General features: G+C 38.6%; 1 protein-coding gene across 6 annotated transcripts in view; it reads left to right on the top strand.

Annotated features, from left to right (window-relative positions):
• IQCM (IQ motif containing M) overlaps positions 1-27,037 on the top strand; it is a 195,409-nt gene that overhangs the window by 83,589 nt on the left and 84,783 nt on the right. Inside the window, exon 11 of one of the 6 annotated variants that reach the window (XM_043513120.1) lies at positions 2,222-2,511. The exons of 4 other annotated variants lie outside the window; for them this stretch is intronic. In XM_043513120.1, coding sequence (XP_043369055.1) covers positions 2,222-2,319 — 98 coding nt within the window. In that variant the 3' untranslated portion in view covers positions 2,320-2,511. Of the gene's footprint in view, positions 1-1,497; positions 1,981-2,221; positions 2,512-27,037 lie in introns of those variants that run through there. One more of the 6 variants, XM_043513121.1, reaches the window with a different exon arrangement.

The following is a 27,037-nucleotide window of genomic DNA, read 5'->3' as shown; positions in this document are numbered from 1 at the left end:
GTTATAAGAGGAGAATAGTGTTATGCTGCAGTATAAATAGGTGATCAAAAATGAAGAAAAAGACTTCAAGTAAATCAAAACTCCCCTCTCTTTTAGCAGAGGGGTAGCTGTGTTAGTCTGTATGCACAAAAACAACATGGAGTCCGGTGGCACCTGAAAGACTAACAGATTTATTTGGGCATAAGCTTTCATGGGTAAAAAGTCTCTCTTTTCCATCTCCCTCTTCTGGGGAAGAGAATGAAACAGTCTTGGAACAGTTTGATCTCTTCCCTGATCTCCACTTCTGGGCAGCAGCAGAGAATTCTGTGAGTGGAACTCTGGACCCACCCTCAGACACTGAGAGACAGGGAAAGGACAGGTGGCATTTCCAGATTCCATTGTGCAGCAATGCACTTTTGTTTTAAATTCATGGTGTTTGTGGCCATCCTCACCCAGGTTTGCCAGTACATCCAGCAACTGTGGGTACGTGTGACACCTGGATATTTCTGATAAAATGGCAGTGAAAGAACTATCGGTATTTGCAATTATATTGTTATTAGGCTACAGCACCAACACATTATTGAGATGAATGAGATGTTGGCCACAAGTTTTGGGTGCAGCTAAACTGTACTCGGCATTGCACCCAAAAGGAGCCCAAAGGACCTTCCTTTGTGGCTTCCTTATTTTGGGGTCAGCCAGGGTAGTCAAATATTTGGGGACAGTGACCCTGTTTTGGATAACAATAGATTTGAGGTTCATGAAATTCTGGTGGAAACTTCTTTAGGTTTGCCACAGTGTGATAAACTCATGTTCAATTGTATCTCCTTTGGTTTGTTAATGACTTACTATTATCAGTGTGATAATTTGTTGAGATTTTTAGCCTACTGAAGTTGAATCCTTGGGTAGTAGGTTTTCCTCTGAGTATCTGACCCCACATTCCACCTTGCACAATAGTATATCACAATAATGTTTACTTCTAGTAAATTTAATTAATTTCTCATGGAAAATCATGCATTATATGCCATTTAGGTCACATTCCTAAGACAGTCTGAATAAGACCATGTATTTTTAATCATTTGCTCAGTCCTCATTGCTATGGTAACAAGAGGTTTTATAACTGAGACATATTTTTAGTCTAATATCCTAGCTTTTGGAAAGTATTTCTACTATTCACTATGCTCACAGACAGGCCAGCAAAGGTTAATGTTCCCCCATTCATTATTTCATTTATTTAGCAACTCTCAGTCATTGCATAGTTTCAACCGTAGCTTCACCAGTTTGCTGCCAGGGGATGGACTGGGCAGAGAATAGACTTCTTTGCTATTACAAGTTAAAAGTTTTACCAAAGTATAAACATGTACATCATGAAATATTTTCTGAGACATGGAGATGTATGCCTGACAACAGGACACCCACGAAATTATTTCCAACATGCATGTATTTTAAATAAATTTCACTTATCTGTAAAGTACCCACTTTTTCTCTGATTTGTAATACAAATAACATTTATTTCTAAAGATTAGTTATAAACAGAATATAACCTCACCAGATTGCCAGGGAGACACATTGTGAATGACTGAATGTTGTGAATTGCAAAGTAATCCAGCTATCCTTTGTCAGTGGAAAGACAACCATTCCGCCTGATTATGTGCTCAGAAGAGGAGTGATATGGCAGAGGTGGGATGGCATGATAGAATCTTGTCTTGTGTCATCCTGCTTTTAATATTGCTTTAAATCTATGGGATGGACGTTGCATCCTGTATGACTGTGTGATCAAGTGGTAGAATGATTGATTGGATCATGATGCCTGCCATCCTCAATGAATACAATAAAGAAGAAAGATCTCTCTTCTCTGTCTCCTTTTCTGCTGCTGCTGCCTGTCTTCTAGCTGTTCCTGTCTGCTGATGTTGCAACCGGTGTTGTACTCCAGCTGCCTTCCCACCAATACAGTGCTCAGGTGCCCATTTTGATTCCCATTTCCTGATATTGCAGGAGCTGTATAGGGCTGTCTCCCTGCCAGCCAATATGCTGCTATCCAGCCTCTGAGTCATTGCCATTTGCTGCTGCTGTGCCCACCAATTACTACTTTTCTCTGACTGCTGCCAGAAATGCCTGGAATATATGAGGAAAAAACAATAACTGTTTTTAAAAATCTCACTCCTCTCTGCATGGTCCTGTGACACTGCTTCTTTCACTTCCCTGCTCACACTTCATTTATTATTATTTTACTTTATTTATACAGCAGCCAAAAGCATGCCCGGAGCTTCTGAGAACAAATGCGAAAAAGACATAATGCCTGTCCTAAGCAGCTTGCCATCTAATTTTACCTCTAGTATCTAATTTTGTATTTTTTGTCTGAATCCAAATATCAAAGCAATGGGGGCCTCTGAAAATAAGTGTCACTGGACTTCAATGGGCCCGGTTAACTCATCTCCAGTAGCAACTTTTGTCAGTGCCATCTTTGGTTGCTGTTTAAACTAGTAATAACCTGAAAGTGAAAGCTTCCATGTCCCATTATTATCCCAGCAGCTGTTTGGTATTCTCATTTAATTACAGCAGTTTTACGTAATTTCAAATCTTGCTTGTAGTACTTGGAATGGATCTATTCTTCTTTAAAATACAGTAAGTTATTTCTGTGTAATAAAGGTATGTAAGTGAAATACAAGCCTAGAATTGGGATATATGCAACAGAATGTTAACTAGCTAAAAGTATGCAGTAGTGAGCTTTATAGCAAATTGGAAGGAAAATTGTAGATTGCAAGATATGAACAGCATATGAATATGAAATATAACATAGAATACTGCATAGCTAGCTCTGTTAATATAAGGATACAGGGCTACTAGAGATGTCACTTTAAAATCATTACTCCTTAAATAATAATATATATTACAGAGAGGAAGACTCCACTGAATTAGTGTTGGCATTGTCAAAAAACGGATACAGGCACATACAGTGGTACCTACCAAACCATTGGTTTGAACTCAGACACAAAATGAAATGTGTTAATGTGCGAGATTTCTTTCTGAAATCTGTTTTTTTAGCTTCTGGGGGATCAAGTTTGCTCGGCCACTGAAGTCAAATGAGAGCTAGATCTTAAATGGTGCTCAGAAATACCTTTTCTCTACATTCTAAAGAAAAATCCAAAAGAAAAATAGGTGACAATGGTTTGATAGTAGCTAAATACATTATTTTAAGTTATTGAAAAGTTAAGGATTGGCTAAAAAAACTGAATGGCATATCTATGGCAAGGGCACCCTGGTGGCTTCAAGAAAAAAAGCAGATTAAATTTAAGGACATCTGGGACCCATTTCTAGATTTTGTAAACCAATAAATGTATTATATCATGACTTTATAGACCAATACTAGCTGTCACTTCATTCTGCAATATACTATAGAGTTCATTATGCAGTCAGAAAAAGATTAAATGCAACAATGTCATATATTTTCTTTGCTAATCCAGTATATTTTTTATTTAAATCAATTTCTTTTTATTTATTGGCTGTACATTGGATGCATCCATAGGAATTATAGTTAGCAGTTGGTAGCAAAATTACATCTTGAAAACTATTCCAAGGTCATAGAATATATATATTCTATATATATATAGTCGAAAATTTGCTATTTTACTTCTGTTTTTTCCATAATTGGATACAAAGTACATCATGAGGATCTGATCCTGCAAGCACATATGCAGGTGAGTACATTAAGTTCAGTGGAACTATACATATGTCTAAGTTACTTTCATGTGTAAGTGTATGGAGGGCTGGGGCCTCTAGTTATTTTAGTAATGGTATAATTCCTGAAAGAGAGTTGTATCTTTTAAAATACAAGACATCTAAAGTTGCTTGTAGTGTTTTGTGTGTGTGTGTTCATCAAGAATTGCTTGCAAGAATGTGAAATGAGATTCTAAAGACTCAATAGTAAAAGTAGTAGAAACTATATCACCACTGAAATACATGCTGATGAAGACACTATATCACAATAGTTTTTAAATATTAGCCATCTGTAAATTAATTATGAACAGGAACATATGACTTTGTCTCTAACACATTGAGTTCAATGTATGTACAAAACACAGACAAGGCTACATTTATACTATGAGCTAGGAGAGTGATTGTTTAGCTTTGGAAGATTTTCAGCACACCACAATGAACACAGCATTAGGATCATAAAAGAGAAGAAACTGTTTAATCAGGTTGTCTCATTAGATTCTGATTTGTTCCATCCCAAAGAGACTAAGTTCCATCACCGAATCACAGCCAGTTCCATCTGACTGACTGTGTTTTCAATACCATCACTTCCAGGGACTTCAGTTTTTAATTTGTTGTATTAGTGGATCAATTCAATAACGTTTAATGTAATTTAATAAAATACAATTAATTAACTTTATAAAGTTCAGTATATAGTACAAACTTGTTTAAAAGTTATAATGATATTAGTGTGTATGCTGTATTGAATTCATTAAAAAAATATCTGCAATTCTGCTGGGTATATTTTGTATTTGCAGACTTTATCTAGGAGATTTTCCAAATCGCCAACTGGTATACGTAGACTGTCCCCTTTTCATTGCTATGGACAAATATGAAAGTGCTTCAGCAATGTGCACTTGCTGATTTTTCTCCAACTCATTATCATCTGTCTTTAGTCTCATTTTCTCTCTTTGCTATGGCTAGCACCTCTTCATCTGCTGAAATCTCTCGCATGTCAGTATCCAAGTTACATAAACGATTTAAGTCCTTTTTATTCATAAATGAAATTTGCAAAGATCAAGCTCACTTTTTTCTTGCAACAATATTTTTATGGGAGGCAGAATTATTTCTTAAACTCTATTCATATACAATGTAATATTCATATGACATCTACAAGGCACAAACCAGCATATACCAAATATAATGATAAATCTCTCCTCAAGACTTACTTCTCCAGTGGCACCTACAGAAAACTGGCCAAATAAGAATGGCTAGGCTAAGAGGTGGTTGGCTATAGCTGATGTGTACTTGTACACATTTTTAATTAAATACAAAATTATTTCGGCCATGTCCCTACACATACTTATAAACATAACTTTATACATGTGTGTGAGTAGTTCCACTAGCTTCACTGGGACTACTCACATGTGTAAAGTTACTCACCCACATGCTTGTAGGATTGGGGTGCATGACAGTACACTCTTTGGAGCAGGCACTGTATCTTCCTGTATATGGTCCCAATACAGCAAAGCACTTAAGCAGTGAACACGCACCTAACTTTTGTTTTTGTACTTAAATTTCACTGACATCAATTGGGCATAAAAGCAAGTGCAAAACTAAGCATGTGATTAGGTGTTTTGCTTAGTTGAGGTTTGTGTGGACATTGCCACAGCATACTGTGCTTGCTGCTGCTATTATTGACTTGCCTCTTCCTTGTCCCCACTCCTCCTAACCTATGCCAACACTTCTGCTCTCTTGTATTCTTCCTTCCTCCTGTGTTTTTCTCCCAATTTTCTAATGTCCAGTAGCAGAAAACACACAAAAATACATAGATATATGCTTAAAAATAATAGAGGTTTAATAAGAACATAAGAACGGCCATACTAGGTCAGACCAAAGGTCCATTTAGTCCAGTATCCTGTCTTCTGACAGTGGCCAATGCCAGGTGCTCCAGAGGGAATGAACAGAACAGGTAATCATAAAGTGATCCATCCCCTGTCACCCATTCCCAGTTTCTGTCAAACAAAGGCTAGGGACACCACCCCTGCCCATCCTGGCTAATAGAAAGATGGGGGGGGGAGGGGAAGGAATTAAATTTTTTTAAAGATATAGGACTAAAAAGGGGAAATAAAGAAAAAGTGTTTTTAATAAGCAGATGGGGCTCCTTATTCCTGATTGAGGCCTCTAGATTCTACAGTAATATACATAATAAATAATAGAATAATGTTAAAAAGAATAGAAACTGGTCAAGATATAAAAGGGGAAAAAGAATTGAGCAGATGTTTAGAACACTAAATTAATAAAGAATTATTATAACACAAACAGGAAGATATGAAAAAAATAGCCACAAGTGCTGAATATATCTGTCTGTATAATATAAAAACATGGGACCCCATCCAGCAAACTTACACATGAGAAGCTTGATACATGTGAAACTGCTCACATATACAAACATACCTGTGTAAGTGTGGAGGATCACACCCATGGTTTTTGAACATTTACACTGCACACAGACTATGTAGTCCTCCCTCCTCCTCCATCTTATTTGTTGTGCTCACTTGTTATAGCTTGTCTTAAACTAGATTGCAAGCTTTTCAAGGCAGGGGCTGTATCTTTTATGTACTTGCACAGAGCTTAGTACAATGGGGACTTAGGGGAGTGATTGCAGTAAGAATAATAATTATAATAAATAAAAAGAATAAATGTAGCCATTGAAAATCCAAACGTGGAGATTATGGAGATATTAAAAAGTTCAAGAATTCTGGAGTCAAATATCAATGAGATATAGGGGAGATATATTAAATGTTCACAATTTATTACAGCCACAAAGATGTCTTTTACATGATTTATCTAAGCTTCCTCTGGAGAAGTACAAGAAAAGATTTATCTGTGCAGTACTCTCCATTGCAAGACTATGTATTATGCATCACAAAAAAAAATCGTTGCCAACTCCGAAGGATCACATCAATTGATATATCTGTAATCCTAGAAAAAATAACAATAATTAGAGACTCCCCTGAGACAGCTGGAAAAAATATAGAATCTTTACTTGGTCATTTGCTGTGATTCCAATGCACTCAGTTTGGTATCTGTTTTGAAATTCACTTTTTGTTCATTATTGCTAATGTCACAGACCAGTCTGCTGTCTAAGACACAACAAGAAAAGGAGTACTTTTGGCACCCTGATAGCAGGATTGTCTGGCTATGTAGACTCCCTCCTCAGGCCCTACGTTACCAGCACTCCCAGCTATCTTCGAGACACCACTGACTTCCTGAGGAAACTACAGTCCATTGGTGATCTTCCTAAAAACACCATCCTAGCCACTATGGATGTAGAAGCCCTCTACACCAACATTCCACACAAAGATGGGCTACAAGCCATCAGGAACAGTATCCCCGATAATGTCACGGCTAAGCTGGTGGCTGAACTTTGTGACTTTGTCCTCACCCATAACTATTTCACATTTGGAGACAATGTATACCTTCAAGTCAGCGGCACTGCGATGGGTACCCGCATGGCCCCACAGCATGCCAACATTTTTATGGCTGACTTAGAACAACGCTTCCTCAGCTCTCGTCTCCTAATGCCCCTACTCTACTTGTGCTACATTGATGACATCTTCATCATCTGGACCCATGGAAAAGAAGCCCTTGAGGAATTCCACCGTGATTTCAACAATTTCCATCCCACCATCAACCTCAGCCTGGACCAGTCCACACAAGAGATCCACTTCCTGGACACTACGGTGTTAATAAGCGATGGTCACATAAACACCACCCTATATCGGAAACCTACTGACCGCTATTCCTACCTACATGCCTCTAGCTTTCATCCAGATCATACCACACGATCCATTGTCTACAGCCAAGCTCTACGATGTAACTGCATTTGCTCCAACCCCTCAGACAGAGACAAACACCTACAAGATCTCTATCATGCGTTCCTACAACTACAATACCCACCTGCTGAAGTGAAGAAACAGATTGACAGAGCCAGAAGAGTACCCAGAAGTCACCTACTCCAGGACAGGACCAACAAAGAAAATAACAGAACGCCACTAGCCATCACCTTCAGCCCCCAACTAAAACCTCTCCAACGCATCATCAAGGATCTACAACCTATCCTGAAGGACGACCCATCACTCTCACAGATCTTGGGAGACAGGCCAGTCCTTGCTTACAGACAGCCCCCCAATCTGAAGCAAATACTCACCAGCAACCACACACCACACAACAGAACCACCAACCCAGGAACCTATCCTTGCAACAAAGCCCGTTGCCAACTCTGTCCACATATCTATTCAGGGGACACCATCATAGGGCCTAATCACATCAGCCACACTATCAGAGGCTCGTTCACCTGCGCATCTACCAATGTGATATATGCCATCATGTGCCAGCAATGCCCCTCTGCCATGTACATTGGTCAAACTGGACAGTCTCTACGTAAAAGAATGAATGGACACAAATCAGACGTCAAGAATTATAACATTCAAAAACCAGTTGGAGAACACTTCAGTCTCTCTGGTCACTCGATTACAGACCTAAGAGTGGCTATCCTTCAACAAAAAAGCTTCAAAAACAGACTCCAACGAGAGACTGCTGAATTGGAATTAATTTGCAAACTGGATACAATTAACTTAGGCTTGAATAGAGACTGGGAATGGATGAGTCATTACACAAAGTAAAACTATTTCCCCATGGTATTTCTCTCCCCCCCCCACCCCACCCCACCCCCCCACTGTTCCTCAGATATTCTTGTTAACTGCTGGAAATAGCCTACCTTGCTTGTCACCATGAAAGGTTTTCCTCCTTTCCCCGCCTGCTGCTGGTGATGGCTTATCTTAAGTGATCTTAAGTGGCTTATCTTACAGTGTGTATGATAAACCCATTGTTTCATGTTCTCTGTGTGTGTATATCAATCTCCCCTCTGTTTTTTCCACCAAACGCATCCGATGAAGTGAGCTGTAGCTCACGAAAGCTTATGCTCTAATAAATTTGTTAGTCTCTAAGGTGCCACAAGTACTCCTTTTCTTTTTGTTTCATCTAGTGAAGCTTCAAGCTTTGAGTGACTGTGGACACTTACATCATTCATAGAGCATACTGGAGCTAAAGAATTAGAAATATTTATTAAGAGAAAACTTCAAGAACTATAGTGAAAGAACATGGTAGTGATTGTAACATAGGGTCAGTCCTGCTCTTATTGAAGTCAGTTGAATTTGCCATTGACATCAATGAGAGTGGGATCACGCTTCTGGTCCAGAGGCTTAGGTACTGGAGTACCTATTGCACTCTTTTCCCCTTTGACTTGAATAGAGTTGTGTCTTGTATAATACTTATGTGGAAGCAAAGGAAACTATGTGAGGCAAACAGAGCAATCTACTTGCACATAGGCCATTACCATATATTTTGTCCTTGATATCCTGGTGCTGTCCTATCACTAAAATGTACTTCCAGAAATATACATTTAGTGTAATTATACAGATAATAGAGGAAGAAGAGTGAACCAGAAAATGAAGATAAAATAATTGGAGAGAACCTAACCTAATCATAACCTGAACCTCCCCTCCAAATCTCTTTGATTGCAAATTCTGAGATCCAACCCCCCTCCCCACAAACACCCTTATTTGTTCTTGTTCTAGGTCTAAATCAAAACAAGAAAAAGCTTCCTCCTTCCCCCCTGCCACCTGGTTCCAGCATACCTGAAATCTCACAAGAACTGTCATCCTCATGAAAATTCAGCCCCATGGGGTGGAAAACTCCATAATAGCTGATTTCATGAAATTTCCACTTTTCATGAAGGCAGAAATCTTGCGAGAGCCATTGATCTTGCACATTTTTTCCGTTTTGGGGAAAAACCTTGCAGGAACCACTTGCAAGGTCTTAGTGCTGTCAAATCGAAACATAGTCCTGATTCAGCTTCAAGCCAAATCCCCAGGCCTAACATATTCTATCTCCAAACACTGTCTTCTCACCCCAGCTCTACTTCTAATGACTACATATTAACCTTTTCTACAATATAATTTTAAATACATTGAATTTTTATAGTGCTTCTGGTAGGCTATAACTCCTATACACCACTAACTTAACCTAAAAATACTGTAGACATTTACATAAGCCTCCACTAGGGACAGTGTGCTGTAGTGATTTGAGTTGTGATGGGATTTTCTGAGTAATATCTTTCTCTTTGTGGTCTTTGGAAATTCACCTAACCTCTGAGTCTTTCACTTTCCTTGCCTCTAAAACAAGGCATTTGCTAAAAAGAATTAGCTAATATTTATGAAGCACTTACAAAACAAAGTGCTATATAAATACTAAGTTGTTGAGATGATCATATATAATACTTGAAAGCTATTTAGTCTTTTAGGATAACAATATGAATTCCGCAGAATGCCATGGATTGTTTATTTTTAAAAGGAAATTGAATACAAAACTGTATATTTAAATAAAGCTATAAGTATAGTATAGTATAAACCAGCATAAGAGCTTGATCTTCCTCTCAATAATGTCAATGGCAAGGCTCCCATTGACTTTAATGGTGCAGGATCAAGTGCTAAAACAGGAAATTCACAGTTAATGTTCATATGCCATCCACACTTCCCTTGGGTGTGCTTAGATTATTTTTATAGATATGAGAGCTGAGGTTGTATATCAGTTATAACTTTTGAATTTCTGGTAGTTTTTGTTTTTTGTGTCACAACCTGAATGTTATTTAAACATCTTTTTTATTATTATTTAACACTGGATAATTCTCTAGAGGCCTCTTCAAAACAGCTAATGTTCCCTTTGGCACTGAAATCCACTTACCTTAACTGACTTCTGTTATACTTCAACCTGATTCTCAGAGTCACAATGGTAATATTCATTTTAGTGTCCCAATAGGCTCTTAGTATTCATCAAATATTTGATTTACATTTTCTAATAAGGCTTATGGAATGCAGGCACATGAAACCCATACCCTGCCATGATTCTTACTACTGTCTCTTTCATTAACACTGTGGATTATTTCTCTAAAATAATTAAAATCTGTAATTGAATACACTAGAATAATTTTGGAAAATTAGTTTAATTATTCCAATGCTTGTATTTGGAAAGATCACATCATTTATAATAGCTGAATGAATAAATGTGACTTTCATCCCCCACCTCATTTGGTTGATATTTATCATTTGAGAAGAAATAAGTATTGATGTTTTCAAATGTATGTCTTGGTTGAGCAACACAGACACAGTTTAGGTATTGCTTAATGCAAGAGTCGAATGATAAGAATTTATGATTAACTTTTCTGTTCAAAATTAGTTTAATTACCAATCGATGTATCCTTTACTTACAAGTACTGACTGCTAAGCTCTCCCCCGCCCCCCACCTACATATCTAAAACACACAAATTACTCTTTAACTGAAGTACTTGTCATATATTTTTAGCCAAGGTAAAAGTATTTACCCCTTTGTGTAACAAATGAAGCATGTATTCCATATACAGGATTATCTACAGTTCAGAAATTGCAACAATACCTTGGCAGAAATGAGAGAGTGCAAGGAATAACTGACAGATGGACTGAAAGGGTCCTGACATTTCTGGAGTTGTGGAAGTCCCAAAGTACATCAGTTCTACTGCGGTGTTGCTGTTCAGGAGACTCCACAGCCCAGCAAAGGTTCATTAGTGGGTGCCTCTGCAAGAACACTGAGGAGGTTTATGATTCACTGGCCATAAACCACTGTACAGCACTTTGCAGCTGGTACTACAGTAAATTGAGTTGCAGAACTGAGGGACATTTTGACATTATAATATAGGTTGAAAATTGTTAAACTGTGCAGTTAAAAAAAAAAGCCAAGACACTAAATGAGTTCCACCAAGTAAAAGACCTAAAAAGCAATAAGAAAGCAGAGGTTTTTAATGCCTATTGTGCTTCGGTCTTCACTACAAAGGTTAATTGTGACCAATACTCAACACAATTAATATTAAAAACGAAGGCGAAGGAACACAAGCTAGACTAGGGAAATAACAAACTAAAGAATATTTAGATCAGTTACAAGTATTTCAAGTTGGCAGGGCCTGCTAAAATTCATCCTAGAGCACTTAAGAAAGTAGCTGAAGCAATCTTGGAACCATTGGAGATTATCTTTGAGATATCTTGGAGAATGGAGGAGGTCTGGAAAAGAGCATACACAGAACTTATCCTTAAACAGGGAAAGAAAGGGGACTCGGGGAATTGTAGAGTGTTCAGCCTTTGATAACTGGAAATAACGATTAAACCAATTAATTTATAAGTACCTACGGGATAATAGGGTTATATGTAATTGCTAAGGCTACAATTTTGTCACAGGTATTTTTAGTAAAAGTCATGGACAGGTCACGGTGGGGTAGAGAAGGGGAAGAATGGAAATTGTTGAAATCTTCCCACATCAACCTCAGACTAGACCAATCCACACAAGCGGTCCATTTCCTGGACACTACTGTGCTAATAAGCAATGGTCACATAAATACCACCCTATACCGGAAACCTACTGACTACTACACTTACCTACATGCCTCCAGCTTCCGTCCAGGACACACCACACAATCCATTGTCTACAGCCAAGCTCTAAGATACAACCGCATTTGCTCCAATCCCTCAGACAGAGACAAACACCTACAAGATCTCTATCAAGCATTCTTAAAACTACAATACCACCTGCTGAAGTGAAAAAACAGATTGACAGAGCCAGAAGAGTACCCAGAAGTCACCTGCTACAGGAGAGGCCCAACAAAGAAAAAAACAGAATACCACTAGCCATCACCTTCAGCCCCCAACTAGAACCTCTCCAGCGCATCATCAAAGATTTACAACCTATCCTGAAGGACGACCCATCACTCTCACAGATCTTGGGAGACAGGCCAGTCCTTGCTTACAGACAGCCCCCCAACCTGAAGCAAATACGCACCAGCAACCACACACCACACAACAAAAACACTAACCCAGGAACCTATCCTTGCAACAAAGCCCAATGCCAACTCTGTCCACATATTTATTCAAGTGACACCATCATGGGACCTAATCACATTAGCCGCGTCATCAAGGGCTAGTTTACCTGCACATCTGTGAATGTGATATATGCCATTATGTGCCAGCAATGCCCCTCTGCCATGTACATTGGCCAAACCGGACAGTCTGTACGCAAAAGAATAAATGGACACACATCTGACATCAGGAATCATAACATTCAAAAGCCGATAGGAGAACACTTCAACCTCTCTGGCCACTTAGTAAAAGATTTAAGGGTGGCAATTTTGCGGCAGAAAAGTTTCAAAAACAGACTCCAACAAGAAACTGCTGAGCTTGAATTAATATGTAAACTAGATACCATTAATTTGGGTTTGAATAGAGACTGGGAGTGGCTGGGTCATTACACATATTGAATCTATTTCCCTATGTTAAGTATCCTCACACCTTCTTGTCAACTGTCTAAATGGACCATCTTGATTATCACTACAAAAGTTTTTTTTCTTCTGCTGATAATAGCTCATCTTAATTAATTAGCCTCTTACAGTTTGTATGGCAACTTCCACCTTCTCTGTATGTATATATATATATATCTTCTTACTTTATGTTCCATTCTATGCATCCGATGAAGTGGGCTGTATCCCATGAAAGCTTATGCTCTAATAAATTTGTTAGTCTCTAAGGTGCCACAAGTACTCCTGTTCTATATGCATGATACAGGAGGTAATTGTCCTGCTACACTCGGCACTTGGCTGGAGTACTGTGTCCAGTTCTGAGTGCCACATTTTAGGAAAGATGTAGATAAATTGGAGAGAGTTCAGAGGAGAGAAAGAAAAATGATAAAAGGTTTAGAAAACCTGACCTGTGAAGAAAGGTTGAAAAGACTGGGATATATTTAGTCTTGAGAAAAGAAGACTAAGGGGAAGCTGATAATAGTCTTCAAATAAGTTGAGGATTGTTATAAAGAGGACAGTGATCCATTGTTCTCTGTGTCCAGTGAAGGTGGGATGAGAAATAATGGGCTTAATCTGCAGCAAGGGGAATTTTGGTTAGATATTAGGAAAAACTTTCTTAACTATTAGAATAGCATAGAATAAGCAGTATAATTGGTTACCAAGAAAGACTGTGGAATCCCTATCTTTGGAGGTTTATAAGAACAGATTAGACAAACACTAGTGATAGTCTAGGTAAACTTGGTCCTGCCTCAGTGCAGGAGGCTGGACTAGAATATTCTCATGGTCCCTGCCAGTCCTACATTCCTATGATTTGATATTCTATGGTAATTAGTCTAAGAGAAAACAGAAATTGGAAAAGGTGGAGGAAAAGACTTCAGATATACTGTTTGGTAGTGGAGGACAGAAACAATGTGGTGAAGAAATGGAAAAGAAAATCAGTACAAGAACAAAAGGGAAACAAAGTAGGTTAATTTTTTAAAACTAATTAATTTCACTGAAGGTCAGACCTTCATTTAGCATAAATTAGCGTAACTTTGATGACTGAGTTGGAACTATGTCAATTTACTCCAGCTGAGGAACTGACCCATAAATCTAATATACCTAAATGTTACCATAGAATACCAAGGACTGCTGTGTTATACCCACACGTGATAATTTATACAATTATTTATATTTGTATTTGCACATAAATAAAATATCTAATTATACCTCTGTATGAGATTCTAAATGACTGGTTTCTTGGGCTGAGTGCAAAGCTGTGATGCTTAAAAATAGAAGTTCTTGTACTCAGAGTACCTGTGCCTACCAGTCTGGACCTCATAAGGAGTGTTTCTCATAGAGGGCACATTGCACCTCTGATCCATGATCTTCACGATATCCAATTTGTACTAGAGTGTAGTTAAAGGTGTCGGTTTTAACCTGTAGAGCTTTAAATGGCTTGATTGCCTGTGTCCTGGTGTGATTCTGTGGTAGGGAATTCATCTGAAGTGCTTGAACTAACTGTCCCCAGATTTTATCTTAAGGGGACAGATAGAGCATTTTGAAGAGGTCTTTTTTCATTGTGTATTTTATTTCCATAATCAGTTTGCCAAAGTCTGGTTTTTGGTCCCTCGGACATGTAGCAACACCCATTTGTTCTGCCAAGATGAGAAACATTTAATTTCCTTTTTCACTTCTGGTGTACTCTGGGCAGAGCTCTTTGGAGGATGACAACACTGTTTTGTGGCAAATTGAGGTTTCAAAATTTGTTGCTGTTCTGTACAGGAACAAAACCAAAACCCTTTGAATATTTTCATAAAAATTTAATTTTGTCACAATGTCTCTTTTTGGAACAAAAAGCTCAGGTTTTGAGTGTGTGTGTGTGTGTGTGTGTGTAACATAATAGTTAGGGCACTGGCCTGGATCTTGGGAGGTCCAGGTTCAAGTTTCTGTCCTGCCTGACTCAGCGAAGTTTTTCATGCTAGGTCACTCTAAATCAAGCAGAGAAGGGACTTGAATTTGGGTCTTGGACATCCCAGGCCAATACTGTAACCACCAGGCTATAGAGAGCATCGGAGAGAGGTGCTTTCTCTCAACTGAAAAGTTTTGGCTTTGATGAAATGAGGAAGAGGAAAAAAGGTTTTGCAGAGAGGGTGGGATGGATATGAGGAGATAATCTTGGGAAACTTCACTCTGTTCTTCCCTCCAAATGAACAATTTAAGCAGCCGTATTAGCCAATTAAATATTACTGCTTTCACAAGGCCTGATTCTGCAATCTCTTATCAACATTGAATAGCATTCACATGAGGCCTTATTGAGTTTAATGAAGCTTTTCATGTAAGTAAATACTACCCAATGTAAGGTTTGTAGAACTGGGCCCAAAGGCAGTTGAAATAGTCATGTAGCACCCTGTTTTTCTCAGAGAACCACCGGAGTTCTGTCAGGTAGAATTCTGTGTATAGATTCAGAGCAGAATATGGCTGTTATAGGACATGATCTTTAACAGCATCTTCTCTGATTCTGTTCCTCCAAAAAGGAGAGTACTAAGTAACATCCTAGAGCTGCTGTTCATGTCCGAGAGAATCATTTCAGTGCTAAAGAGCAGAATGCAGCAATAATTTATCTGAATACTGCTTACAGAGCCTATTTCTGCTCCCACTAAAATAACTGGGAGGAAGAAACCCTTATATTGACTTTAATGAGGCAAGATTGGACTCTTAATGAGCATCACAGTCACGTAAGCTTTGGGTTTGTTTTTTAGCATTATGCTTTTTAAGTGTTTTTAGTTGCTGCCTGCAGTGTATACAGCTGTGAACTTGGATAATAAATAAGGATCATTTCTATGAAGAAACCTTTGGCAGCATTTTTTTTGCTTTGCTGAGGTAAGCTGTTAGTCATCTGCCACGAAAGTGTAATCAGCTAGATTTTAAATATTGCTGTGTTTTTCTGGTTTTACTGTATATTTGATTAGTCAATAAATATGTGTTCAGTATATTTCCCAAGCCAAGCAATATTGGTGTCGTTGCAAGCTGCATTATTAAAAAGAAACTAACATAAACTAACTAGAGCTACTGTGAAGGGTATTTTTAATTAAAATGTTTAAAAAAGTTATGGAAAACTGACAGAAGACAAAGTTTCATTATCAAAAATATTATCAGAACATTACAATGACATGTTAGTACACAGCATTTCCAAATCTGTTTATTCTTAGGGCCATATTCACTGCTAGTGAAGGTGAAAGCAATGGAGCTGAACTCACAGATGCTAAAAGGATGGATTTGCGCAAATTCTGGCTTCTGAATCAGACAGGCAAACATGGACAAGATTCAGAAGCCAAAATTTAGACTCCTAACTTCATATTTAAGGACCTGCCTTATTTTCAAAAGTGCTCAGTACCCGATCAAGGCATTTATTTAAGTAATAAAATAAATAGAAATATAGATGTACAGGATTATTTTTAGGCTTCTATCCTTACTTGTTGTGAACTATTTCAGAGCAAAAAATACTCATGCCAACTTTCCTCCCTCAGAAAAATCCCCCCAAAACAAAAAAGATCTAGAAGAAAGTCATAACTAAATGTGATGTGTGAATGAAAGCACTAAGCAGTATACATAGGAGTGATTTGGTTGGATAAAATTTGGCCTGGTATGGCTAGAAAACTCTGAAAGTATGTCCTGGCTCATAAACCAGGCAGATAGTAAATTAGTTGGCTCTCTTTGATTCATTGATTCAGCCAGAAATATTAAGAGTTCTGTCTTAGGTAGGACAGTCACTGGTAAAAGGGCAATGACTGCAGCTGCATCTCAAGAAATACTTTCTGATTACACGGGGAACACAGCACTGGGTATTACCCAGGTAATTATGGTGTACATTTCCTACTTTTTTCTGTAATGCATATAAACAGGACTAGGGCATGTGCACTTGGAAATGAGTTTGTGTTCAGTTCTGGTTTGAAAAAAAAATCTTGATTTGATTTGTTCTCTGATATTTTAACTCTTGGATACTTCCATCTGGTAACTGGGAAATGTCAGGTTAGACTCTGCTGCATCACTAATGTAGGCCTAAACTTGGCTAGCCTCTAAACCGGTCCATGCATTCAGACATTACTCTTTGATAGGGGAATTCTGATCATTTTACCATACTTTGTTTCTGCTATACAAGTTAAAAAACTTCCTTCCACCAACTCCCATATGAGGAGCTAGCATTAAAAATATATTTAAATGAGATGTCTGAGCCTAAAATTGCTATTGTACAAAATAATCAGATTCCATGGTGGGATGATGACAGATGCAACATGTCTCTGAGATCACTTGAAGTTCTGTGGATAGCTGTGTGCAGAGTACATGAATTAACTTATTACATCTCAGAAGTGAAATACGTTATATGCATAATTTATGTTCTGTTGTGTGTGACTGTTATCTAATTTTTTAGAGCCATATCTTCACCGATGCATAGCCTTATATACTGGTAAGTATATACTTATACTTCATATAAGACAATTGTTAGTTTATATCACTTTTTTGAGGCTATACTAATTTTCAATGGAAAACTAATATTGATGACAAAAATACCCTTTTAAATTAAGGAATGAATACATTAACATAAATAACTCTTGTGAAAGGCAATAGTCATGGAAAATTAAAGTACTCAGAAAGTAGCAAAATTTGTTATAGACTCTCAGTGCTTAGCAGCCATTGCTTCCTGAAAGACATGGGTTGGGCTATATTCAGCTGAGTGACGGTATGCAATCCAGTGGATAGGGATACCTGAGTTTTATTTTTAGCTCTGTCATTGCCCTGCAGTATAGCATTGCGAAGTCACTTAATATCTTAATATCATCTTAATATCTCATCCAGGCCTCTGTCTTCCTGCACCACTAAAGTCAATGGGAGATCAAGATGTTCTAAGCAGTGACTTCTTTAGCTGTGTGTTTTTACAGTGCCCAACACAGTGGGCCGCGATCTCAGCTGGGGACTGTGGTCACTACTGCAATATAAATAATAATGTTTTAATGAACTGCTTTATTTCAGCTCTGTTATCTCACAATTGTTTTGAGTAATCTGGACATTTTGTTTCCTTTACACATTTAAAAAGGTGCCAGGAGACTCAGTTGGTTTGAGGGTCAGCAATTATGTGGTTATTCAAATTCTTGCACCTGCAGGTCAGGTTTTGTTTGTTTGTTTTGTTTCAGACCAAGTGTTCACTAAATACTATGAATTTAAAATTTTCAAAAAATGAATTAAATGAAAACATTAGCACTAAGTTTATAATCGGGATGATGTGGGTGATGAAAAGTAATGTGGAATCCAGCTGTACAGTATGTTGGCATAACGACTTGATTTACAGCTGTTTCTTTATTCTTTTCTGTTAGTTTAACAGAATATTTTTTCCAGAAAACCTTGCTTTGCATGACATATAAATTCAAAAGATTATTTAGTTCCATGCATCATAATTTAAACTGAGTGAATTCAAATCCTGTTAAAGTCACACAGCATTCGTATGCGGTGGACAGGCTCACTAATAAGTCACTTCCTACTGTTCCCTCCCTTATTCACTACACACTTTGCATCTTCTGCAACAAATGAATCACAGGTCTTACAAAAGGGGTGGGGGCAAGGAAAAATGATAAACCGAAACACTGAAATCTGGAAAAATAATTTTTTTTACTTTCCATTTTTATTGCTAAAATGGAAAATTTTGAAAAAGTAAACAATGTTCACATAAATTTCCAATTTTTAAAAAGGCATTGTTACAATGAATTCTTTGGTTTGGTTTGGTTTGCTGGTTTCCCCGTCCTCCCTCCCCCAAACTCACAGGGATACGGAATGAACAATTTTTTATACTATATATACAAGCAATTCCAGCTGTTTGATTGTTGGCATATATGTTCTGTTGCATAGTTTTAACAATGCTGAGTTCATAAAAGTCTATTGTGTACTTTAATCTTAGCTTGTAGTAGCTTCAAACATTGTTTCAAACATGCCATTAATTCAAGTACCTACTGTAGTTGTTTTAACTCATAGCCATTTGTTTTATTCTCACTCAGTGTCTGGGGAGACTATTTGAAGGCAATTTTGGTACGTAGCTTTTGTTGAAAATTTCTAATTTACTCCTTTTTACCTCTGCAATCCTGGCATTAAAGTCACTGCTTTGGCTACAGTGGAGTGCTCCTACTTTGGGTGCTCTTCTACATCTTCCAAAATACTAGTTTTTTATAGTTGTTTTTCAATTTTGGATAAAAATGATAAGTTGGTTTCATGGTTAAAGAGGTTGACTGCAACTGTGGAGAACTGGATTCTATATAGCCCTCTGCCACAGGGAGCTAGGTTCCCAAGGGGAACTTAGGCTGAGTATTGGAGTGCTTAACTTTTAGGTGCCCTGCCATGAAGTGGAATCCCCAACCCCTTGTCAAGCACCCAGGCTCTCTATACAATGTATAGGGAGAATTAGGCACCTGAAAAAGGGTTTTGCAGAATCCAGCAAGCTGAGTGGGGAGTCACTTAAGATAGCCAGTAGGAAATGCCAAAACAAGGAGTAAGGCCTAAGCCCCACCCCTGAAAGGGAGTTAGGCATCTAAATCCAGGCTGGAGGGAGGTATCTCCCTCTACTCAGGATTCACGCTCATGAAAAATCTCTCCTGGTGTTATTCAGTAGTACGTGAGATTGCATTAATTATCACTGGTGAATTAAACCTTTATTAAAGAAAAATTCCCCCAGGTCTCATTCTGGAGTTAAGTGCCTGGAGTTATGTGCCTAAGCATGGTCGGTCCTTTCTCCAGAAAAGCAGAGGAGGAGCCACCACCTGTGACTCAATACAGAATAGGGATTTGAACCCAGGTTTTTCTCGTACTGGTTGAGTGCTCTAACCACTTGGATTTGGGTAAAAGGGTGGTGGCAACACCACTACCTCCTGCTGTGTTTTGTGCTGGGCCCAATCTAGGATATGTGCTCCACGGCAGCATCTGAGCACATCTACTGGATGAGATATGTAGGGCGGGGGAGGGGGAAGAGATCCTACTTTATGAATCCTGCCAGGTCTCAGGTGTGAGTTAGGTGCCGAGCTTCTTGGCGGTGTCAAGACTGAGGTAGCTTTGCTCATGCCCATCAGTAGAAATTTAAGCACCATGGAGACTTTACGAGTGGAATCTTAGGCCACCTACAGGATTAGGTGGCTCCTGAGCAGGGGTTTTGTTAATGTCAGTGATGCCTATATATTGGATTTAGATAGGCCCCCAAGCCCCCTTGTGAATCTAGGGGCAAGTCATTAAAACCAAAATGTAAACAGATGGCCTGTAACAATGTGATCCTCTTTTTCTGGGTGCCCGTTTGCAGACGTGCAGAGTCACAACTGCAACTGAAGTAAATTGGTGCTGTTCTTTGAACATAAAAAATGCTATAAAATACTAAGTACTCTGAAAAATCGGGTGCTAGGTATCCAAGTTAGGCACTCAAAATTAGTGGACATTTAACTTTGGCTTTAATCTCTCTCTGCCTCACTAATATCACTCTTAGGGGTGTTGTGAAGATAAATTCATTCATTTTTGTGAAGCACTCAGATACTTTGGTGGGATCACTGCAGAAATCCCATGTGGTAATTAATAATTTTGTATTCAGTGCAGGGTTTTGGTGTTGTGTGATAAATAAAGCCTGAGATCATACAGTGAATGATGACAATAAAAAGAAATATCGAATAGCTAACCATTCAGTGAATGTAGTTCATTTTGTACACTGAATGAGTCCTATGGAATAAATAGTACCTTAATTCTGGTATTTCACAACTTTTGAGTGTTTGAATTTGCAAACTTAATGGTCTTTTAACTCAGTTTTTTAAAAATATAATACAGAAATCTAGTAAAAGACCATTCCTGCATTAGAGATCTCAAGGTCTTTAAGACAAGACAGCTGCATGCACCATTTTTTAGGTGTAGAGGCTTTCCTGTTGTTAGTAGAGAAAATTGAGCAGATCAGTAGTGTCAGCTGACTGCCTGCCTAGCCAGCTGCATGCCCATATTTGCATGCACAGTTACATACAATTGCATGTGTTAAATGGCATAATGTCAAACCTCTTTGTAAGTGGCAAAATTAGCTGAAAGATATTGAATGCTGCTGACCACTTGTGATTGGTCTGCCTACAAGTTGGGAAGTGATTACTCACTTTGAAGGGGAATTAAACTATGTGAGTCAGGTATTTGGGGGTTCATTTTGTAAGCTTTATGATCAGAGATACAATCTGTATTGCCTTCAGTTTTACTCTGGCTATCAAAGTGCCCTACAGAGATCACAACATTCTCTGGGATGAAAAGGGAAGGGAAGATATCTTCTGATTCTAACTTCTGCCTGCCAATCACCTGTGCAGAGGGAGGGCCCCTTAGTATGGATTACTGGAGCTACACTCATAGAAACCCATTTTACAGGTAGGGGGAAAATTCCCTTTTCATTCAGTACCTTAGTGGATATAATTAACATTTTTAGTTCTAATTATAGTTTTTGTATCTCAGCCATTATGCTAATGGCATTTTTCAGTAGTACATGAGATTGCATTCATTATCACTGGTGAATTAAACCTTTATTAAAGAAAAATTCCCCCAGGTCTCATTCTGGAGTTAAGTAATTATTCATTTGGTTTTATCCTGGCAATTAGCTTATATACTGTAGCTCTCATTACTTATTTTCTATACTTCCCTGGATGAGATTAACCCACTATGGTAAATAAATGCCTACCAGCTTCCAGTGGGTTGCTTTTTAAGCACATTATGTAATAAAACAAGGACTCATGAAGCCATGAAAAAGCACTCTGGTTCCCAACAAACAATGCAGTAAAAGAGAGGAGATTATGATGAATGTTTGGGACTCAAGCAGCAACAACAAAAAAAGGATTATGAATCCTTTCAACAGAGCAGTTAATTTTTATTTTTTTTTAATTTATTCAGCTGACCTCTTTGTTGTATAAGTTGTGGCAGATATTGCAACTGTATACGGTATCTTTGGGGAAACAATATTGTATTAAGTTTATATATCGCTGTGGGCCAGAGATTACATGTATCATTGTGTTCTAGTCTGCGGGGAACGTTAACACAGCTCTTCCAAGGACCAAAAACCATATGTGTAATTGGGTGTGGTGGTGATTCAGGTGAATCACTTGGTTGCAAACACCTCCAGAGAGGTACCACCATGGGGAGTCTTGCATACAGTGGTTCAAACTGGGTTTTCAGAGACAAACAGATAAAGAAAGGGCTTTTGTCATAAAAGGACTGTGGTTAAACTGATTCAGGGCCTTCTCTCTCTGATCTATTAAATGGACAGGACCTTCTGTCCAAGGGGGGCTCTTAACTCTTGCAGAAGAGTTGGAAGGAATTTGACCTACTAGGGCCCCATACACTGGTGGGTGACCTCTGGTAAACTTTTAGCATGCATTTGGGAACTTTTATTGTTTTAATATATTTTCTCTATAATGCTTTTACCTTAAGAATAAATGTGCTTGCTCAGAAAGAGCTATGTGATAACTTTTAACTGCTGGCAATACTCTGTTCATAGCCTTTAGAGAGAGAAAGCAAAGCCCGTGAGCTTTAGGCAGACTGGCTTGCACAGCAACCTGCCTTACACTGCAGCCTTAAAACCCCTGGTTGGAAAGGAGGGAGATGCCTGTCTCCAACACGAGAGGTGACAGCTGGGGCTGGAAATCTTAAGAGGGTACTGTCAAGGGACCACAGAGGGGGAACACTGGTGCAGTTTATTCTGAAACTGTGACATAGGTCAGTATGCTTTATAACTGAGCTATGCAGTGTGCGAGGCCACATTTGCCCAATGAGAGCTTGTAGGCTTACAGACATTTCTTGGATGTCAGTCATACTTCACATTCGTTCCACTGAAAAACTGTCTATCTAGCTACTTATATACCCATCCTCCATCATTATAGTTTCTGAACACTTCACAAACACTATTGCATTTATCTTCACAATGTGCCTCTGAGGCAGGGAAGTGTAATTATGCCTGTTTGACAAATGGGAAATTGAAGAACACCAAGACTAGCTTGTTTATCAAAGGTCACATGAGAAAACTGTAATAGCGACTGGAATTGAACTTAGTTCTTCTGAGTTCCAATCTAGGGTCTTAAACATTGAGAGGAAGAATGTTCTTATATTTGCCATCATTCTTATTTTTAAAAAATAGTTATATGTTCCAAAATGTGAGTCAAATTATTAAGTCCTCACTCAATTTAAACTTAGTTTTCACTCTCCTCCCCTTTCCTCCCTTTCCCTGAGATTCATTTCCACATGTAGGGACAATCATCAATTTTTCTGTAATTGTAGCAAGAGGTTTTATAACATTTCCAGTCCAAAATATTTTAAAGATCTCTTAAATCAATCAAGCACCTTGTCTACCCATCCTTCACTCATGGACAAGATATAATAGTTGCACAAGGTCAAAACTTGAAGTACTACCTCAGACAAAGCTGTAACTGACTCCATGGGAGTTTTGTCTCAAGAAAGACTTCAGATCTTGACCCTGAACAACTACTGTTTGCAAAATACAGACCTCCTTTATGCTATGAATGCCTCCTTTATGCTATGAATCCAGTCAATTTGCACAGACAGGCAAAACTGAGTATACATTTATGTTTGATAAGCATAATTTAATATCTCTGTTCCCTATCCTGGCAATATGGACAATATACCCACAGGATCTAAGAACCATCTAAACAGCACCACTTTCTAGTCCAAATGCAAGTTGCATTTCGTTGCCTTTACTTTCAATAATAAACACACAAAGCACAGCCAACATAAAATAAACAAATGAAAAATAATTTAAAAAATATCTCCTTCCCATTGGAGAGAAAAAGATCCAAGGGACAAATGCTAGTCACATCATTTAATGAACTCCTGGAAGGCACCTCGATAGTTTTTTGATAAAGGAGGTCTAAGAAGCTGAAACTTAGTATAGAATTCAATGTCATTAATAAATCTTAGAATAAATTATATTCAGAGTTATAGGCCACTCAAATAAAATGGGAAGTATTGCGGGAACTAGGCTCCCTTAAAGGGGTTAAGAGGATTGCTTAGTCAATATTCCTAAAATTCTGAGAAGTACTGTGCTATAGCTCATCATTATAATGGATTTGGATTGTATGCAATAAGACTTACACAGCATTCATTTCAATATGAATGTGTTTTATAAATGAATACATACACCCAGGGTATAAAGTAGACACACAATAGGGTCAGTATGGTGGCAGGGTTGAATACTTTGATCTGGAAGACTTGGGTTCAGTTCCAATCTCTCACTCCTTAGGTAGCAAATAGAGCACTATGAAAAGAATGTGCTCAGTCCCAGCAAGAGAGTAAGGTAGTGCTTTTATGATGACCCCTTTTGACCACTGAAAAAGTAGTGTGTCTGGCCTGAAGGATGATGATGGTAGTTTTAAAGTGGAATTCTTCTCTGAAAAGTCATTCTACACAAGTGTATTGAGGGGGCTTCTGTGTTTAAAGAGTATCAATTACTTCTTATCAAATATTGTCAGTTTACGTGTAAAACGAATTTTTTTCTACCAGCACAGCAAACTCTGCCTGGGTTCTTGAAAATCAAGCTGAGTGTTTTCCTCCTCCTTCTCACTATTATCAGTAAAGATCCTCCAGGCCAAATTCTTCCCTCAGTACTTGCTTATACAACTCAGCTACTCTCTGTGGCATGATCACATTGTGGTGCCAGGCTGACATTGGATGGAGCTTAGTGGACTATTATTATGGCAAAAGTTTAATATCATTCTCACATTTTAAACAGCACACTGGTCTGGGAGTGTAACAGAAACATGAAACCTACTAGACTAACAAAAATGTGACTCAAAGCCAGCTAGCTTCTTGGTTTGAGATGTGCAAATACTTCACCTTTCTGTCCAAGGAAAATGGTCATTACGTTAAAGCAAATAAAGCAAAATTCTACTGGAGTTGAGAGCAGCACAGCACTATCCCTTTACTAGCTCTGCAACACTACCTGCTGCTGTAGATGCTACAGTCTAATAATATCTATAGTGTCTCATTTAAACAAGCAGGAGGAACAAGCAGCTTTGCTCTCTTAAGGGAGGTAACACCGCAGTTCTGTTGAGCAGTAAAGGATGTAAAATCTCTGAGGGCAATCCACAACACTAATGATAAATGTAATGACAAACTGGAACAGCAGGCCATATCTTTACTAGAGACATTGGGATCTCTGTTTGGAGGCTCTTCCATTGTAGTGTTGTCCTAGGAGGGTCTGTTTGCCTCGAGGAAAGTTTCTACTCTGTTTCTCCATACAAAAGGAGTACAAGAATTTATCTATAGATGCTCTTTCCAAAAAATTATTCATCTCATCTGCTGTATGCTGTTGTCCCACTCTCATTACTCTTGTGCTATGTTCACAAATAAAGGAAAACATATTAGTCGTTTTGATGCCTCCTGCATTTACTAGTCCTGAAGGTCCTGATGTTCTAAGTTGTTGCAAATGTCAATAATTTCTCCACACAGGTTTCTGTTTAGACATGGTTACTGAACCAGGGTAATTTCTTTCATCTAGATTAGCATCCTTGTTGCTGAAAGGGATGTAATGAGAAGAGCAAAATATTCTGCGCATGGTCTATATACTCAATTAATATTGAGGAACCTCTATGTCTCAAAGGTGTATTCCAGAATATGCCTATAAGTCAAACACCACAAAGTCCTTAGGATTCCTGTGATTCCAAAGGTTTTTTAGAAATAATCTAGGAAGTTGGTCCTAATCTTGAAGTTACTGGTGGTCACTTTGAATTAGGTTCTGGATTCTGCAGAGTACCAGACCTCTCTTGTTCTATTCACAGTTAAGACATTAAAAAGTCAGTATTTCCCAACCTTTAACACTGAGATCCTACATATAAATATAGGAGAAATTGTGGTAATCTCAGATACCAGTGTCATAACAATATTGTACCTTGACAAATGACAAATATTGACTTTTAATGGTGACCATTATCATATATTTTCTAAAACTAGTAAATCTATTTAATGTCTGTCTTGAGTTTAGAGTTTACTATAGTGCCCATCCCTGTAATTTATGATTCACTATGTTTTAAAGTAATATCCTGAATTGCAATAACACCAGTATGACAAGTATCAGATCTTGGAGATCAATGGTTAGCATTGTATTTTTTTTAAAGCTAAAGATATGCTTGGGTTTTGGCAGATATTTGGTGAGATGTTAAGATACAGCTGAAGGTTCTTGTTGCAAGGAATACTCAGTAGGGGGAGGGGATCAGGGAATAGGTGTTTTTGTATACTATTTTTTTCCAGATTACTCTAAAAGGAATTTGAATTGGCAGGATACTATCCCATTCATAAATATCTTTGAATGATCCAGGTGCAATATCACTATGGGTTGATCTACACTGCAGCTGGGAGCATGCTTCCCAGGGAGAATAGACCAACATTTGGTAGCTCTGCTTGAGCTAGCATGCTAAAAATGGCAGTGGAGCTGTGATAGCATGGGCAGCAGCTTGGACTAGATACCTGAGTACATACCTGCCCAGAACCCCTGGGTACATACTTGGGCATAGGTGCAACTTCCTCTCATACCCGTGGGTGCTCGACCTTGACCCTGCCCCTGGCCCTGCCCACACTCCACCTCTTTCATGAGGCCCCGCCTCTGCCCTGCCTCTTCCCACCCCTTCCCTGCCCTCATTCCAACTCCTTTCCCAAAGTCCCTGCCCCAACTCTTCCCCCTCCCTGACAGTATTCCAACTCCTTCCCCAAATCCCCACCTCTTCCCCGCCTCCTCCCCTGAGCACACTATGTTCCCGCTCCTCCCGCTCCCTCCCAGAGCGTGCTAATGCTGCCAAACAGCTATTTGGTTGTCGATGGGTGGGAAATGCTGGGAGGTAGGCGGAGGAGCGGGGACATGGTGCCCTCAGGGCAGGGAGGAGAAGGTGGGGCAGCGGGTAAGGGGAG

The sequence above is a fragment of the Dermochelys coriacea genome, chromosome 4, assembly GCF_009764565.3.
Source record: "Dermochelys coriacea isolate rDerCor1 chromosome 4, rDerCor1.pri.v4, whole genome shotgun sequence".
Lineage (NCBI taxonomy): Eukaryota > Metazoa > Chordata > Testudines > Dermochelyidae > Dermochelys > Dermochelys coriacea.
This window is presented reverse-complemented; position numbering and strand designations above follow the sequence as displayed.